The sequence below is a fragment of the Sapajus apella genome, unplaced genomic scaffold, assembly GCF_009761245.1.
Source record: "Sapajus apella isolate SASKATOON/1434 unplaced genomic scaffold, GSC_monkey_1.0 scaffold3, whole genome shotgun sequence".
NCBI lineage: Eukaryota > Metazoa > Chordata > Mammalia > Primates > Cebidae > Sapajus > Sapajus apella.
The window spans coordinates 2,226,753-2,245,845 of record NW_022436943.1 but is presented as its reverse complement, the minus strand read 5'-3'; the positions used below and the strand labels follow the sequence as shown (position 1 = coordinate 2,245,845).

General features: G+C 37.0%; 1 protein-coding gene across 2 annotated transcripts in view; it reads right to left on the bottom strand.

Annotated features, from left to right (window-relative positions):
• STK3 (serine/threonine kinase 3) overlaps window positions 1–19,093 on the bottom strand; it is a 345,181-nt gene that overhangs the window by 139,261 nt on the left and 186,827 nt on the right. Inside the window, exons 7-8 of one of the 2 annotated variants that reach the window (XM_032248241.1) lie at window positions 17,936–18,073; window positions 5,854–5,979 (exon numbers count right to left, since the gene is read on the bottom strand). In XM_032248241.1, the coding sequence (XP_032104132.1) occupies window positions 5,854–5,979; window positions 17,936–18,073 (264 nt within the window). The remainder of the gene's footprint in view (window positions 1–5,853; window positions 5,980–17,935; window positions 18,074–19,093) is intronic. The other variant, XM_032248245.1, reaches the window with a different exon arrangement.

Here is a 19,093-nt window from a genome sequence, read left to right as displayed (position 1 = left end):
AAGAGAGAAAAGCCCCTTATAAAACCATCAGATCTCATGAGAACTCACTCATTATCACGAGAACAGCATGTGAGTAACTGCCCCCGTGACTTAATTACCTCCTACTGGGTCCCTACTACGACACATGGGGATTATGGGAACTCTAATTCAAGATGAAATTTGGGTGGGGCCACAGCCAAACCATATCAACTACTGACTCTAAGAACCAGAAAAGTAACAGGAAAAGTAAAAAATACACCTAATGAACTGAGTGTTCTAAATAAGAATTTAAGGTGTTGCCTGGTTTCTTCTTGCTACTTATAATGAAACACAAAAGGAGAGAGACAAGCTTAAGAAAAGACAATTAAACAAAAGAGGGATCAAGACTTGTTGATTTTGTAAATCTCCAGCCTCTACAACCAGCAAACCATGCTACAGTTATGAGACAAGTTTCAAGCAAACCTCAAATCCAGGAAATAGCAAAGCATTGTCTAAATATCAAGCTAAAAAGGTGACTGTAAAATCCTTTGTTAAGATTTCTGAAAGATCCATGCAGTTCCTCAAATAACAGGGCTTCTAAGAAGCTTAAAGGCATTGTCCCTGCACAATCTCATCAAGAGTCCAAAATCAGAGAACAATTATCTCAACGAAATTTATGAGTATAGATTATTCTAATGGAGTGAGCTGCAATGAGGTTTACAGGAGACCCACAAAGTGTTTTTGGTAGAAACACTACCAACATTGACTGCATAGTGCAGAGATACACAAAATGAAAAGAGAGCTTTGGACTCCAAAATTTCTAACAACAGGAAGGAGGCTGAGAAAACTATCTAGCTCAACACACAGGCTACCTTCCATGAAAAAGAAATAACACAGGGGGAAGAGCCAAAAACTCAGATGGCATAGAGAGGAGCCATGAAGAACTATCCTGAGGTAGGAAAATAACTTAGTTTTAATAAAGAAACTTCTAACATTTGCTTGGCTAGATTCCAAAACTGCTATGGAATAGTGACTCATGTGCACTTCCTGTCTTCCCTTTTTTAAAACAGAACTACCCATAGTGACCCACCATTGTACATTGGCTATTCAGCGACAGGGTGGTAAGAAACTTTTATCTCTTTTGTTCATAGGTCTTCAGATTGAGAGGAACTGGATTCAAGGAACATCATCTCTATATGAATGTAATTTACAAGATGACATTCTAGATTTTGACCTGATATTGTAAAGAAATAATACTTGGTGTATATGGGGGTAAATCTCTTAAGAGATAGTGAGTGTATTTTGCATGGGCAAGGAAAGTAAATAATGTGCAGTCAGAGGACTCAGCTAGTTTTAAAACATATCCATAAATTCTTTGGCAATTGTCCCCTGAAAAGGTAGAGCTTCATTCCTATCTCCTTGAGTGCAGGCCAGACTTAGTGACTTGTTTTTTTTACATATTGAGGTGAACTTTATATTTAAAAAAAAATTAACCATTTTCAAGTATACAATTCAGTGGCATTTAGTACATTCACAATGTGCAATCATCCCCTCTATCTAGTATCACAACATACTTATTACCTCAAAAGAAAACACTGTACCCATTAAGGAGTCACTCTCCATCCTTCCCTTCTTCCAACCCCCTGCCCACCACAACCAAGCCCCGTCCTGGTCTCTGGTGACCACCAATTTGCCTATTATTCAATTGTAAGTTGTAAGAGTTATCTATACAGTTTGCTTTTTTTTTTCCCTTTAAACAGATGGTGGCCTCGTTATGTTGCCCAGGCTGGCCTTGAATATCTGGACTCAAGTGATCCACCTGTCTCGGCCTCCCAAAGTGCTGTTATTACAGGCGTGAGCCACCACACCCAACCTCTATACATTTTGGATACTAGATCCTTATCAGAAGTATAATTTGTAAATACTTTTTCTCATTCTACAGGCTGCCTTTTCGCTTCTTGATAATTTGTTCTTTTATGCACAAAAATGTTTAATTTTGATGAAGTTCAGTTTATCTTTTGTTACTTGTGCTTTAGTGCTATTATCTGAGAATTCACTGCCAAATCCAAAGTCATGAAGATTAACCCTATGTTTTCTTCTAAGAGCTTTAAGTTTTAGCTCTTACATTTAGGTTATTGATCCAGCCAATCAAATCTTACACTAAAAGGCTGCTGTATTTGATAAGTTATAGGGGTCTTACTTCATTCTTTACATGTGGCTATCCAGCTGTCACTGTACCATTTGTTGAAGAGATTGTTCTTTTCCCATTAAATGGTCTTAGCAACTCTGTTAAAAATCAGCTGGCCGTAGATTTATGGGTGTATTTCCAGACTTTCAATTCTATTCCTTTGGTCTATACATCTATCCTTATGCTATTACCACACTGATTTGATCACTGCAGCTTCATATTAAGTTTTGAAAACAGGAAGTATGAGTCTTCTAATGTGGTTCTTCTTTTTCAATATGTTTTGGCTATTTGGCGCCCCTTTTAATTCCACATAAATTTAAGAACTGGCTTTTCCTCTTCTACAAAAAATGACCTGGAATTTGGAAATGGATTTTAAAAATCTGTGAATTGCTTTGAGGAGTACTGCCATCTTCACAGTATTATGTCTTCTGATCTCTGAACACAAGATGTCTTTCTGTTGATTTAGGTCTTTTATTTTAGCCATGTTTTGTACTTTTCACTGTACAAGTTTTTCACCTCCTTGGTTAAATTTATTCCTTAGGTATTTCATTCTTTTGGGTGCTACTGTAAATGGCATTGTTTTAATTTCCTTTTTACATTTTTCATTGCTGGTGCATAGAAATACGACTAAGTTTTGTGGTTGATGTTGTACCCTGAAACTTTGCGAAATTTGTTTACTAGCTCTAGCAGATTTAGATTGTTGACAGATACCACCCAAGAAGCTGCTCTAGCTCGTGGGGGGCTGAAACAATGGTCTTGCACCAGTCCCGCAGAGAACCACCAGACAGGTCAAAATGAAAACTACAATTTTTTTTCAGAACAAAGTTCTTATTGTCCCCTTCCTAGCGCCAGCAAGCTACACCAGGAGTATGAGTTGCTGACCCCATAGCTGCTGCTGAACTAGAAAATAAAGGACAGTTGGTACATAAGCAAAAACGTCATAATGCTTTCTTATCAAAATCTGGCACTCCCTTGGATGCTGTAAGTTTTCTATCAGATTCCAGAGTCATGCAAAAGTTGATTTGTTGATTTTTGCCAGCTTAACAATTACTTCTGTGGAGGTACTGATTTCTGGAGCTCCCTGCTCCACCACTGACTTGCTTTTAAAAAATAGAATGGACTGGGCACAGTGGCTCAGGCCTGTAATCCCAGTACTTTGGGAGGCCAAGGTGGGTGGATCAACTGAAGGTCGGGAGTTCTAGACCAAGTTGACCAATATAATGAAACCCCGTCTCTACTAAAAATACAAAAATTAGCTGGGTGTGGTGGCATGTGTCTATAGTACCAGCTACTTGGGAGGCTGAGGTAGGAGAATTGCTTGAACCTGGGAGATAGAGTTTGCAGTGAGCTGAGATCATGTCACTGCAATCCAGTCTGGGCAACAGAGTGAGGCTCCGTCTCAAAAATAAAATAAAATAAAACAAAATAAAATAATAAAAAATAAATAATGTGGCAGAAGTGACAGCATTTAACTCCTGAGACTACAGCATAAAGTAAGAGGTACTTTTTGCTTTCTCTCTTGGGTCACTCACTCTGAGAGCCACTGAATGAGCCATCTTGGAAGTGAATCCTCCAGCCCCACTCAAGCCTTCAGATGACTGCAGCTCTGACGAACACTTAAACTGTCATCTCTAAGTGTTGCGAAACCCTGAGAATAAATCACCCAACTAAGACCCTCTTGAAATAGCAATCTACAAATACCATGATAATAAATGTGTATTGTTTTAAAGTTCTGTGTTTTAGGGATACATGGTATTTAAAGCTGAGACTCAAAAGAAAAGAGCCTAGCCACTCCAAGAGTTCTAAGGGCGAAGAGTGTTTCAAGTACAGGGTATAGCACATGCAAAGGCCCTGAGTAAGGAAACATCTTGAGCATGTTAAAAAAAAAATTAAAATTCTGAAAGACTAGTGTGACTCAAGCTCAGTGAAGGAAAGAAAAATAGAGAAGAAAGAGATCACTAAAGGGTCAGAAAGAAACCAAAGTGACTGTAATAAAGTCTTAAAAAGTAGGAAAAACTGATAATATATGATAAAGTGCCTTTGCAACTATAAGAAACAACTACAAAAATTAAATATTTAAAAACATTAACTGGAGAGAAATCTGAAATTAAATGTATCTACCACCACACAGGAATCCAGGGTAGGAAACAGGAAACCCCCTGAGAGCAAGAACCAAGGGTCTTTAAATCTGCCATATCACCTACTTATCTTTGTAGAATTAATGCACAATGACAAATATGAAAAAAATACCTTTTGAAGACACTATCTGAAATTCTAAATAGTGAATTCATTGGTGAAAGATTTTTACATCTAGAATACAAGTTTAAAGCATCTCTCTCACTAGGCAGTCCATGATCATGGCCAAATAAATAACTCATGTAGCTGCATATCTAAAGAACATGATTATAAACCAGCTCTACAAAGATGCACATTTCTCCTTGTCCTGGGCTACCAAGTGATACAAGGTTTAATAATTGGCAAAAAGAGTAAAAGAATTTCAAAAGAATTCCTAATTGGATAACCAGTCTCTGAAATTAAACTAAATTTAATTTAGCAAAATAATAATATTTGTATACAGAAACTATAAGATTTTTTTAAATGAATTTTTATGGGAGAACATACTGTTATAAAATACGTTTTCAATCAGTAAAAAATAAAATAATACATCTGTTTTCAGATTTTGTGACTATCTGAATACCAAGGGCTATTCACCTCTGTATCTTTATCCAGAAAAAAAATATATAATTTCAAACACAAGGCAAAAAATAACTCGCAAGGAACAGACGCATTAGACGCGACAAGCCAGGTGCAGTGGCTTATGCCTGTAATCCCAGCACTTTGGGAGGTTGAGGTGGGTAGATTACTTGAGGTCAGGAGTTTGAGACCGGCCTGGCCAAAACTGTGAAACCCCATCTCTACTAAAAATACAAAAAATAGTGAGGCATGGTGCCATGCGACTGTAGTCCCAGATACACAGGAGGCTGACGCGGGAAAATCACTTGAACCTGGGAGGTGGAGGTTGCAGTGAACCAATATTGCGCCACTGTACTCCAGCCCAGGTGACAGAGTGAGATTCTGTCTCAAAAAAAAAAAAAAAAAAAAAAAAAGCAGCATTAGACACTACAAAATGTGGTAAATAAATACAATTATTTTGTTATTTAAATGTAGCAACATCAAAAGTAAAAGGAACAAATGGCTAGTTTAATATGCTAGACCCTTTTATGTCCCTCCTGCTTTCTCTATAACTCCTGTTCTGCTATGGTACTCTTTAGCTACAGTATAGCTGGTGACCAGTTACAAGAAAGTCCAGGAGATATGACGCAAAATTGTCCAAATTCTAGACAATATTTATTCAATAAACCCTGAGTTAATATCAACTAGATACTAGGTATTGTGCAAGTCCATCCTATCAACATTACATTCCACTAATCACTAATTCTTTTTTTAAAGATGGGGATTCACCATGATGGTCAGGCTGATCTTGAACTCCTGGCCACAGGTGATCCACCCACCTCGGCCTCCCAAAGTGCTAGGATTACAGGCATAAGACATCAGAAAAAGACAGCAAACATATACTGTGAGATTCAATGAAGAAACATACCTTACTAGTATAATAAAACAGTAAGTGCTATTAATATAAAGTAACAAAATTATAGAAAAGTAACTCAGAAGCAAAAAAAATTAACTTTTTGAAGATAATTACAAACCGAATTTTCTTCCTCCTCTTCCAATTCTCGCTGCTGTTCCTCATGTCTTTTAGCTTTGATCTCCATAGCTTCTGTGATCAGGTCTCTTAATATTGATACAGGTTTTGCATTCTTGATAAAAGGATGCTAGAAAAGTAAAATTCAATGGTGTAAATTCAAAAAGTTTTCTGAATTATAGCTAACAAATGTTAAAACAACATGTAAATGTTAACCAGGATCACAGGCTTCAGTGATTGTTTTTCAATGCAGAATTAAATGTATAGATTAAGAAAAGAGAATATGGCAATTGCCTAGAAATAAAAAATTTGCTTTTGGGCTTGTTTAAAAAAAAAAAAACTTAAAACACACATACAAAAATGCAACCCTGTTAATAAAACTACATTATCCTTAAAGATCTAATTATCCAAAGGAAGTATACATTAGGAATAAAAAAGATAAAGTTGAAAATATGATTATGGATATTACACATAAAAATAAACTTATTTTGGTACTGAGTTACAGAATTTAATTAATCTTAATAAGCTGGCAGCCAAAATCAGCGGCCGAAAGGAGAGCAACTATTTTGTTACTTCTGTAACATATTTTCTGTTCTACTGTATCTTAAGTAATTTAATCTTTTCCAATGAAGACAAAAATATTTTTTCAGAAAATTAATATTGCCCAATTTCTTTACTATATATAAAATAACTTGTTACTTTTTTAAAAATATCACCCTGGTCTAGATAAGCTAAATCTAGTTAGCTCTACAATTCTGACAAACAGAAGGAAAACCATCAGGATAGACATAGGTTTTAATTCCTTTTATTGACAAGGAGGGACATGAGAGAAAGTACAATGAAAGTTTAAAAGTATAATTTGGGACAGATAACCTAAATTTGGGGTAGCAATCCCTTTCAGTAATTTTCATAATTATATGTCAGTAGATAGCATCAAGTCAGGTAAAAGTGACCTGAGTGAGTGAGTGGGTGAGTGATTTGTTTGTTTGTTTGAGACAGGGTCTTGCTCTGTTGTGAGCATAGTGGCAGAATCATGGCTTACTATAGCCTCGACTTCCTGGGCTCAAGTGATCCAACTGCCTCAGCCTTCCAAAGTGCTCGGATATACAGGCATGGATCACTATACCCAAACCTGAGTTATTTTAATAAATATCAACAGAACACAAAAAAGTATTTAAAGACAAAAAAAAATTGTGCTGAAGAAGAAATAGATATTTGAAAGAAGCTTTAAAATTGCAAATATATCGTTTGGGAAAATTATAATAAGAACTTTTTCAGGGTATAGAAATACTAAAATCAATTGTAAAGAACCAATAAATTATTTTAAAACAGTTATAGATTAATCTTACCAGATAAATTAAGTCCTATTAACATATCTGTGGTAGAGACTTCTAGTCATACACCAAAACAGAGTTGTGGTTGGACCTACAATTGCCCAACTGGCTCCTACATTTCTCAACTTAATCCATTCAGGTGGTTACATGCAACAAAGTGAATGTGAGTGCAAATACTGTGTTCTACTTCCTGGTCTAGGCTATGGAGGGCTCCTTATTACTAATGGATAAGGGTGAGAGCTCAGGTTCCCCCAGAGTCCTGTACTGGTATTGTGGGGGGTAGTCTCATTTTAGCTGATTGGTGGTCAAAGTTCTGACCCTTCACTAGACTACCTCTGACCCCACTCCAACAGGAAGGTTGCTGGGTTCTTACGACGGCCTGGTAGGAGTATAAGCCCAGGCTCCCACATGGTCTTCGCTGATACTCCACACTTAGCGAGGAGATGCTTTCTATACTGCCTTGTGGAGATGAATGTCTTAGCCTGACACTCAGTCTCTCTAACACTGCCTCAGTAGAAGGACTGGACAGTATCAAATGGGTGGAAGTGTAGATTCTCCATTTAGCCTTTGTTGGTGGGGGTAGGCCATAGCGTTCTTGGTGGTGTTTGGCTAGAGTCGAATGGTTGTCTGAAAGTTTTCTGTCTTGCTAGGCTGTCCATTTCTCCATCCTTCTGCTTGAGAGAGCAGGTTTTTATTTTTAGTTTGTGCCCAATGTTGTTTCTGGGTTGTAGGCTTCTCCACTACCTAGCATGGGATAAATGAGGGAAAAAGAAAGCCCAGGGAACTCACAGATATGTCTTTCCTCTGGTCCCACAATCTCTAGCAAGTCTATTGCCTTCTTTCCACCCCTCACAGTCTTTTTATGCTTGTTTTATAAATTTATAATGTCCAAGGTTTTAGCTGTACTTTAATGAGGAAATATAGAGAAAAACATGATTATTCAATCTGTCCAGAAGCAGAAATCCCTTCTTCAACTCACTTTAAGCACTTGTTTTATCTGAAGTGTTTTTGTATAAATCATTAATTTTGATAACTGAGAACATGAACAAAATTTAAGAGGAAATATTTCAGATTTTTAAAGCATAAACCTTTGAAGCAATTTAATTTTTAAAATACATCATGAAGAATGTGATAGGTTGATTTAAGGTAATTTCTGTCTTCTCATTACTTTAGGTGGGTTAAGAATCTTCACCCTCTTTAATTTTTATTTTAGATGTATTTAGAAATAGGAAAACTTTATTGCCTTTTAGAATCTGGCACATTCATCATTTTCTTGTTGAAATACTTTACAAAACCCTTCATATACTCAGCCCCTAGCCTGACATAAATGTTATATATATATATATATATATATATATATCACACACACACACACACACACACACACACACAGTTTGTTCTCATTTTTTGCCATTCATGCATTTTTTAAGTTATATGTAGTCAAATCATCCATTTTTCTTTTGTTTTACTGCACTGGATTGCATAAATAAGTATTCTCCTATATTAACCCCTAGTTCTTTCCATTTTCTTTTTTAACATTTAAGACCTTAATCTATGTGGAAATTACTTTGGTGTTTCCGTGGTGAAGAACTAAGTTAATCCCAACACCCCCAAAGGCAGGCAGTTACCACAGCACCAGTTTTACTTTAAGCTGTTTTCCCTCACTGATTAGAAATGCGATCTTCACAATATGCTAGTTTCCTATGTATACTATATACCATTTCTGGGCATTGATTCTGTTTCATTATTTATGTTTCTATCTCATGCTGGTGTCATATGCTTTCCTAATCATTTAACAAAAAGATGTAATTTCTACTTATTAAAGTTTGATTTTTCTATTAAATCAATCACTATATTATTCATATGATGTTTATCTTTATTTCTTGCCCATATTGTTTCTCAGTGACTGAAAAAGGAATATCAAAATATCCCAATTTATTTATTTAGAGCAACCTCTTCTAATGTCTTTATAATTTGTTATATAAAATGCTATGTTAATATATCAATTTTATAACTATATCTTTTATATTGTTTTTTATCAATATTAAATGACTCCTCATTTACTGTTTTCTGCTGTCAATTTCGCTTTTTTGATGTTATTCATATCTTTTTATGTTTTATTAAAATTTCACTGCCTGTCTTTAACTTTTAACCCAAATTCTTTTAAGTATGCCTCATATAGAAACATGAGTTGGATTTTATGTAAGTTTGTAAGTTTATCTCATGTAGAAAGCATGGAGTTGCATTTATCTTATTAGCTAAGTGGACCACTGTCTTTTAGTACTTAACTAAATATTACTTAATTTAAAAATTAACCCAAGATGGCGGATTAGACACAACTCCAGCGCACAACACCCAGAGAGAGAGACACAGAAAACCAGAGATCTCCTAGCTCCAACCGAGGTACCAGGTGCATTTCAAAGGGTCTGGTCCAAGGGTGAGCAAAGCCCACTCAGGACAGACTGAGGTGGGGAGGGGTGCTGCTTCATCCAGAAAGTGCATCTGACCAGCGAGTCAGAGGCTCCACCTCTGGCGCTCCCGTCCAGATGCAGCGCTTCCCCCAAAGCCTCAGCAATACACAGAACAGGGGATCTTTGCCAGTCAAGCGCCAGGAATTACAACTGCAGAGTTGAATAAGAGTCTGCAGACTGAGCTATCGCCCCCTCCCCACTGCCTGGAGAGAGAGGGAGCTGTAAGCGGGAGCAGCAGGGCAGCCCCTACCCCATGACCAGAGAGAGCTGAGGCTGAAAGGGGGAGATGGCCGGGTGTGGCTGGGCAGGTACCTACCCTCCCCTACAAATCCTAGAGGGCTGAAGCCCTGACTCTAGTGGGTTGCATAGCCAGTGCCACAGTCTGAGATGAACCCTGAATGATCCAGCCCAGTGGAGGAGGGGCACAACCCACCACTAGAGGCGTGGGACTGGGCTACCTGTTTTAACAAAAAACACAGGAAGCCTACGAGCAACTGGACAGCGTTCTTGACAACCCAGCAGCGCCAGAAGAGGTGGGCCTAATCTCCCAGCATAAACAAAAAGACAAAGGAAGCTTCCCGAGTAACCTGGAGTCCCTAGAAACTCAGTAGCGCCCCCACAGGCAGACAAGCGACCTCATCAAGCAACTCTGACACCACAGCCAGGTAAATCCACAAAGTTGTGGAAAAACCAGCGCAAAAAAGGTGAAACCATCAAAGACCAGAACACCTCTTTTCCCTCAAGGGATCACAACTCTTCAACAAACAGGATCACAACTTGACTGAGAAGGAGTGCGAAGAATTGACGGACACAGGATTCAGAAGGTGGATAATAACCAACTTTTCGGAGCTAAAGGAACACGCTCTAACTCAATGCAAAGAAACCAAAAACCTTGAAAAAAGGTTAGACGAAATGCTAACTAGAATTACCAGCTTAGAGAAGAACATAAACGACTTGATGGAGTTGAAAAACACAGCACGAGAACTATGTGAAGCAAACACAAGTTTTAATGGCCGAATCGATCAAGCAGAAGAAAGGATATCAGAGAGTGAAGATCAACTGAATGAAATAAAAAAAGAAGGCAATACAAGAGAAAAAACAGTGAAAAGAAATGAACAAAACCTCCAAGAAATACGGGATTATGTGAAAAAACCTAATATACACTTGATGGGTGTACCTGAATATGACAGGGAGAATGAATCCAAGCTGGAAAACACATTCCAGGATATAATCCAGGAGAACTTCCCAAGCCTAGCAAGGCAGTCGAAATTTCAAATTCAAGAAATACAGAGAACTCCACAAAGATATTCCTCAAGAAGAGCAACCCCAAGGCACATAATCATCAGATTCACCAAGGTCGAAATGAAGGAAAAAATGTTAAGGGCAGCTAGAGAGAAAGGTCAGGTCACAATGACCTTCCCACAGAGGGAAGCCAATCAGATTCACAGCAGATCTCTCGGCAGAAACCCTACAAGCCAGAAGAGAGTGGGGGCCAATATTCAACATCCTTAAATAAAAGAACTTTCAACCCAGAATCTCATATCCAGCCAAACTAAACTTCATAAGTGAAGGAGAAACAAAATCCTTTATGGACAAGCAATTATTGAGAGATTTTGTCACCACCGGACATGCCCTACAAGAGCTCCTGAAAGAAACACTAAACATGGAAAGGAACAAGTACCAGTCACTGCAAAAGCAAACTGGTTGGCAAAGACCAAAAATGCAATGAAGAAAATGAGTCAACTGATGAGAAAGAAAACCAGCCAGTAACAAAATGGCAGGATCAAATTCACACATAACAATATTAACATTGAATGTAAATGGCCTAAATGCCCCAATCAAAAGACACAGACTGGCAAACTGGATAAAAAGTCAGAACCCATTGGTGTGCTGTATTCAAGAAACCCATCTCACATACAAAGACACACATAGACTCAAAATAAAGGGATGGAAGAAGATTTACCAAGCAAATGGAGAACAAAAAAAAGCAGGAGTTGCAATCCTAATCTCTGGTAAAATGGACTTCAAACCAACAAAGATCAAAAGAGACAAAAAAGGACATTATATAATGGTAAAAGGATCAATCCAACAGGAAGAGCTAACTATCCTAAATATATACATCCCCAACATAGGAGCACCCAGATACATAAAGCAAGTTCTAAATGACCTAAAATGAGATTTAGACTCCCACACAATAATAGTGGGAAACTTCAATACTATACTGTCAATATTAGACAGATCAATGAGACAGAAAATTAACAAGGATATCCAGGACTTGAATGCAGAGCTGGACCAAGCAGATCTAATAGACATATACAGAATGCTCCCTCCCAAATTCACAGAATATACATTTTTCTCAGCATCACACTGCACTTACTCTAAAATTGACCACATCATTGGAAGCAAATCACTCCTCAGCAAATGCAAAAGAACAGAAATCATAACAAACAGTCTATCAGACCACAGCACAATCAGACTAGAACTCAGGATCAAGAAACACACTCAAACCCGCACAACCACTTGGAAACTGAACAACTTGCTTCTGAATGTTGGACTGGATAAACAATGAAATGAAGGCAGAAATAAAGATATTCTTTGAAAGCAACAAGAATGAAGACACAACTTACCAGAATCTCTGGGACACCTTTAAAGCAGTATGGAGAGGGAAATTTATAGCAATAAATGCCCACGAGAGAAGAGAGAAAAGATCTAAAATTGACACCTTATCATCGAAATTGAAAAAACTAGAGGAGGAAGATCAAAAAATACTCAGAAGCTAGCAGAAGGCAAGAGATAACTAAGATCAGAGTAGAACTGAAGGAGATAGACACACAAAAAACCCTTCAAAAAATCAATAAATCCAGGAGCTGCTTTTTGAAAAGATCAACAAAATAGACAGACCACTAGCCAGATTAATAAAAAAGAAAAGGGAGAAGAATCAAATAGATGCAATAAAAAATGATAAAGGGGATATCACTACTGATCCCACAGAAATACAAACTACCATCAGAGATTACTACAAACAGCTCTACTCACATAAACCAGTAAACCAGGAAGAAATGGATAAATTCCTAGACACTTGTACTCTACCAAAACTAAACCAGGAGGAAGCTGAAACCCTGAATAGGATTTCACACATAACAATATAAACATTGAATGTAAATGGTCTAAATGCCCCAATCAAAAGACACAGACTGGCAAACTGGATAAAAAGTCAGAACCCATTGTTGTGCTGTATTCAAGAAACCCACCTCACAAGATCAACTCAATGAAATAAAAAGAGAAGGCAATACAAGAGAAAAAAGAGTGAAAAGAAATGAACAAAGCCTCCAAGAAATAAGGGATTATGTGAAAAAACCTAATATACACTTGATCGGTGTACCTGAATATGACAGGGAGAACAAATCCAAGCTGGAAAACACACTCCAGGACTTACAATGGTTCAATTTAGGGCTTTTAAACTTTACAATGCTACAAATGTGATATGCATTCAGTAGAAACCATACCTGGAAGTTTGATATTTGATATTTTGATGTTTTCCCAGGCTAGTAATATGTGGTATGATATTCCCTTATGATGCTGAGCATGGAGGTGTTAATAGGTTCCAGCTCACAGTGAGCTATGTGATCATGAGGGTAATTAACCAATATTCCACAGTGTACTGTGTTGTCAGCATTTTGGGTATTGTGTTTTGTGTTTTCACATTCAATCATGTCTACAAAACACCAACTACACCAATGTAAGTGTTCTGAGCACATTTTTGGTAGGCTAGGCTAAGGTAGGATAGGTGTATTTTAATACATTTTTGACTTACAACATTTTAATTACAAACCTTTAACTTACAAACCTTCATTGGGGTTTACAGGACCTAACTCCATCATAAGTTACGGGGCATCTTTACTTAAAAACTTGGCAATATGTCTGATAAAACTTCTCTTCTGACTATCAAGAATGCTCAAATAATACAGTCTTGCTCTTTAAGTACCCTTTTAATTTTATTAGCCAGTTCCTCTTTGTTGATCAAAACCATGTCTGCAGCAATTACGTAGAGAAAGCACAAGTATAAATAAAATGGGAAATACTGAGATTTTGAGATTAAGAACTTTAAGATCTGTAGACTAACTACAGTATAACACTGTAGTTATAACACTGTAGTGAATTCACAATGAATTGCCTAAAAGCAGGGTTGTGGTAAACTGGATGAACCAGGCATGTATACTGGCTTTTCTTAAAAATAACTGGAGCTTGGAAAGGTGGTTTATACTTTCCCCTGAGAAGACAAAGTATAATGTAGTTTGAAATTTCTACACCTTGTTAAAGAAATGTAATTCTACTGGTTTCTAGTTTTTGTAATGTTGGTCTTCTCCCACTTCTGTTAATATATAATCAGTCACTAAATCCTTCTCATACTTTCATCAGATTTAATATTTTCTATTTTGGCAACTATTTTTTTAAACTCAGGTTCTTAACAATTCACACTTGTATTATTACAGTGGCTCTCAGACAAAATTCAGGCATCTCCTCCTAGGCATCAGTATACCCTTCTTGCTTCACTGTTGTCTGTATCTAAACTCAGACACCATTTCTCCAACTGGTGTTTCTGCTCTAGCTAAGCAGATCTTACTGTGTTCTAAAACACAAGTCCCTTTTTTGCATCTTTGTTCATATTACTCATACCATTTCTCCTCCTTAAAATGATTTGTTTCTTCTCTAACAAGCATCTGTGATTACTGTATCCATTCTTCTACTTTTACATTTCTTAATCATATACGCTGTGCATGATGAATGTAACTTCTATATCTATTGTAATTTTTTAACATTTTTGTCTTATATTTCTCAAAGAATATAAATTCAGCTTTTTGTGTTTCTTGGAGGGAGGGTGATCTTTCTATTAGTTTGTTAAAAAGTTTTAGAGTAGGACAGGAGTCCTTTCTTTCTTATTGCTCTACACTCCTCTAGGGCACTGTCTTTGTCTTTACAGTTGTTTGAAGTTGCATTGTAAGTAGCTCTGTTTTCCAACTTGGCACAAATGGAAGAGATCATGGAAGACTGCTCACTGACTTTATCTCTTTTTTTTTGAGACAGAGTCTCACACTATTGCTCAGGCTGGAGAGCAGTGGTGTGATCTCAGCTCAATGTAACCCCATCTCCCGGGTTCAAGTGATTCTCCTGCCTCAGCCTTCCAAATAGCTGGGACTACAGGTGTGCACCACCATGCCTGGTTAATTTTTGTATTTTTAGTAGAGACGGGGTTTCACTATGTTGGACAGGCTGGTCTTGAACTCCTGATCTCAAATGTTGGCCTGCCTTGGCCTTGTAAAGTCCTGAGATTACAAGTGTGAGCCACCGTGCCTGGCCGCTCACTGACTTCAGATTCTAGGCTGCCCCCCAGCAGGTGTAAGGATCATCTTCAGATCAGGAACTCTGGTGCTAACTAGACTGAAATTAAACTGTGTCTTTTAACATCTCTCAGGTTTTAATTTATCTTTAAAAACTACTAAAATTTCAACTTAATAATCTCAAAGAATCCTTCCCATCTATGATTTTTAAAAATTTATACAATAATCTCTCTGTATCATAGAAAATCAAACACTATTTTTAAAATCCATCATGAATTTCCTTCTAAATATTCTTTGTTTACTGGGATCTAGAAATCAATATGGTATAATCTGTACACATAAGCTATAGATATGTGTCAACTAAAATCTGGCAATGCGATTGTCCAGTGAGAGTTAAACTATTATTTAAATCAGGAGTCCCTAACCTCCAGCTGTGGACTGGTATCGCTGTGGTCTGTTAGGAACAGAGTTGCACAGCAGGAGGTGAGTGAGCATTACAGCCTGAGCTCTGCCTCCTGTCAGATCAACAGTGGCATTCGATTCTCATAGGAGCACAAACCCTATTGTGACCTGCGCATGTTGCATGCTCCTTATGGGACTCTAACTACTGCCTGATGATCAGAGGCAGGACAGTTTAATTCTGAAACCATCCCACCCTTACTCACCATCCATGGAAAAACTGTCTTCCATGAAACCAGTCTATGGAGCCAAAACATTGGGGACAGCTGATTAAAATTGTAACAGATAAGACATATACGAAAGTCCTTAAAGAGACAGAATGGTTTTTGGACTTCTGGCCAAATAAGACCTAATGAGACTCTAATGAGGCCAAAAGTAATTATCCTAGCCCCCCAAAAAGAATTTAAATCAGAGTTTGTTATGTTAAATAAATACATATTAACTTTAATACATATGTATTAAGTACTGGATACTAGGAGCGCAAAGGTAGTGCTGTTTGGACTATTTTAAAATATATATATATATATTTCAGCTGCGAGAGATGGATCATACCTATAATCCCAGGAATTTGGGAGGCTGCGGTGGGCAGATTCCTTGAGCCCAAGAGTTCAGGACTAGCCTAGGCAACATGGCGAATCCTGTCTCTACAAAATAGACAAAAATTAGCTGGGTCTGGCGGCATGCCCCTCTAGTCCCAGCTACTCAGGAGGCTGAGGTGGGAGGATAGGTTGAGCTCAGGAGGCAGGGGTTTCAGTGAGCCGAGATCGTACCACTGCACTCCAGCCAGGACAACAGCATGAGACTCAATCTCAAAATACATATATATATATATATATGCTGGGCATGGTGGCTCATGTCTGTAATCCCAGCACTTTGGGAAGCCAAGGCAGGAGAACCACTTGCAGTCAGGAGTTCGATACCAGCCTGATCAACATGGTGAAACCCTGTCTCTACTAATAATACAAAAATTAGCCAGGCATGGTGGCACACACCTGTGATCCCAGCTACTTGGAAGGTTGAGGCATGAAACCGGGAGGCAGAGGTTGCAGTGAGCTGAGCACCATTGCACTCTAGACTGGGTGACAGAGTGAGACTCCATCTCAAAAATAAAATATACATACATATACATACACATACATAATACACACATACATATATGTTTCAAAGGAATATTGACAACATTTCAAAAGAAATGTTTTAATTAATCAATTTTTTGTGGAAAAAATAAAATTTTAGCATCTTAACCATTAATTTTTGAAAGGTAATACTTGCACATAACCCAAATTTCAAAAGTCTCATTAATAATATTCATCAAAAAGCAAGTCTCCATTCCAGTCCTGCCCCATCCATAGTTAGTTACCTTCTCTGGAGGCCAGTTTTTCCCTTATTTTTCCAGAGATGCTCCATTATAAGCATTAAGATATGTAAATCTGTTGTGTGTATGTAGTATTTTTCCAATCACTCTTTTTCATGGGCTTTAAATTGTTTTCAACTTGTTGACAGATACTTAGGATCTTCCCAATCTTTTACAATTTCAATGTCCTATGAATATTTTTACACATGTTTTTTCACACATGGTTAAATATTTCTGTCGAATAAATTTCTAGAAGTGCAATTGTTGTGTCAAAGAATATATGGATTTTTATTTTAAAGCAATATTGCTGTACTGGCATCTATGGAGACTGAGTTCTAAGTTAAGCTTTCATAACAATAAACATTATACTTAACAGCCTGTTTCCCCTACCCATTAACACATCCTTTTGGAAAAATGGGACCTTGGACAGTCACATTTCTTTTTTTTTGTCCTTTAAATCCAACGGTCCTTTTTTAGAGAGTGAAGTCACTTTTTATGAGAACGATATTTTTCATCCTTTTGTCACTTAACAGTAGGAATCATTTTGCAATGTGCTTATTATTAGCTGAAAGTTCTAAGGCTGTTCTGTTGGGAAAATTAAGATTCACAAACAACTATTATAAATATTAAATTGTTTCTATTTGTATTAAGCTTTAAGGTATATTTAAAAATCTACTGACATTCTAGATACAAAGTCTATTTATAATTATTCTATCTAAAAAAATTGAAACTCTGAAACTCTTCATTTAGATAATCCTGTAACTGATATTTACAGCATGATAATCTTTTCAAGGAGTCCAGAGATCTTGTACTTACATATTTTATACTGGAGCAAAAAGTCAAAGTATAAATGCTAAGTCAAGGAACATAAGGAAAAAACCATGAGAAACTATGAAGACAAAGATTCCTTTCTGAAAGGAGCATGCTTTGGAAATTTTGTTTTAAAACAACACTGAGGGGAATCGGGATGAGAGGGGAGGAGAGGAAAATAAAGAAGAAAGCAAAGAGGAGGGGATGGGAGGTTTACATCTTTAGAAATCAGTTATGAAACACACAGCAATTCTGGCCAATGTCAGAGAGCTGAAAGGTATGAAGAAAATACCCTTCCCTTCGAGGCACAAGCACTGACCTGTAAAAGCTGTGTTGCAGTAGCTCTCTGCTCAGGATTCTTCACCAAACACTTTTTAACAAAATCCGTGAAATCATCGGACCAAAGTTCTGGCTTTCTGAATGTTGGTGGTGGATTTGTGGGAATCATAAAAATAGCCTAGTACAAATGAAATATCCAAAAGACAGTAAGAATCACACTAGCAGAGCCAAATAAACAAATCTCTTTATCTATCTTTTCATCGGACTCTAAATTTGAAAAACAAATTTAAGCCGTTCTAGGATTTCCAGTAAGACTGCAATTCAGGAAGCCAGTCCATCTGCTACTAATGTAATCATTTCCCATTAAATTTCCTCTATTTGAATTGTAGCTCATTGGGCACATCATTCTTTATTTTACTGATTACTTTTTTTCTGTTTCCAAAGAAGACATTTCTGACACACTAAGGACATTCCCTAAACAGATATATTCCCAAATTCTGCTACTGCATGCCAGATTTACTTTTTGTTTCAGTTTTACACAAGTACTGCTGCTCAAAATGGGTAGTAGGAGTCCAATTTGCTTTTGCAATCCAGAATATTTAAGTAAAATTACTGCTATAATTTGAAATAATACCTCATAGAGCCAAGACTTGTATTTCTCTTTTTAAATGTATGAATCAAAATTTCAAATGAAAAATTTCAAAGGTAATATACAACTTTAGTTTATTACTAATGATTCAGTATTAATAACTTAGTGGTAATGATAATACATTCAGATAGTTCAAAATTTAAAAGCCATAAAAAGACTCCATCTCATCTCTCACCTCCTAGACAGTCACCCTGGCCTGTTTTCGCTTTTAATCTGAGTATGTTTATGACCCAAGAAGTAGATTAAAAAAAACAAAAACCTGGAGACATTCTAAATATGAAATACAAAAGCTAGTTACGGGGCTAATGTAGATGTCCCAACATGAGTAATAAAATGTTCAAACTAGAATAGTACCTACAGGAATGAAATGGAAGAAATGAAGCATGAAGTACTTCAAAGGAGGAATCAAGAGTACATGCTAATAACATCGCTTTGGAGAGGCGAAAAAAAGGAAGCATGAAAAATTACTCCAGAATTCAATAAATAAAAAATCGGTACCTTAAATTGCACGGCACTCAGGTATTTTAATAATTCCCTATTAACATTCTT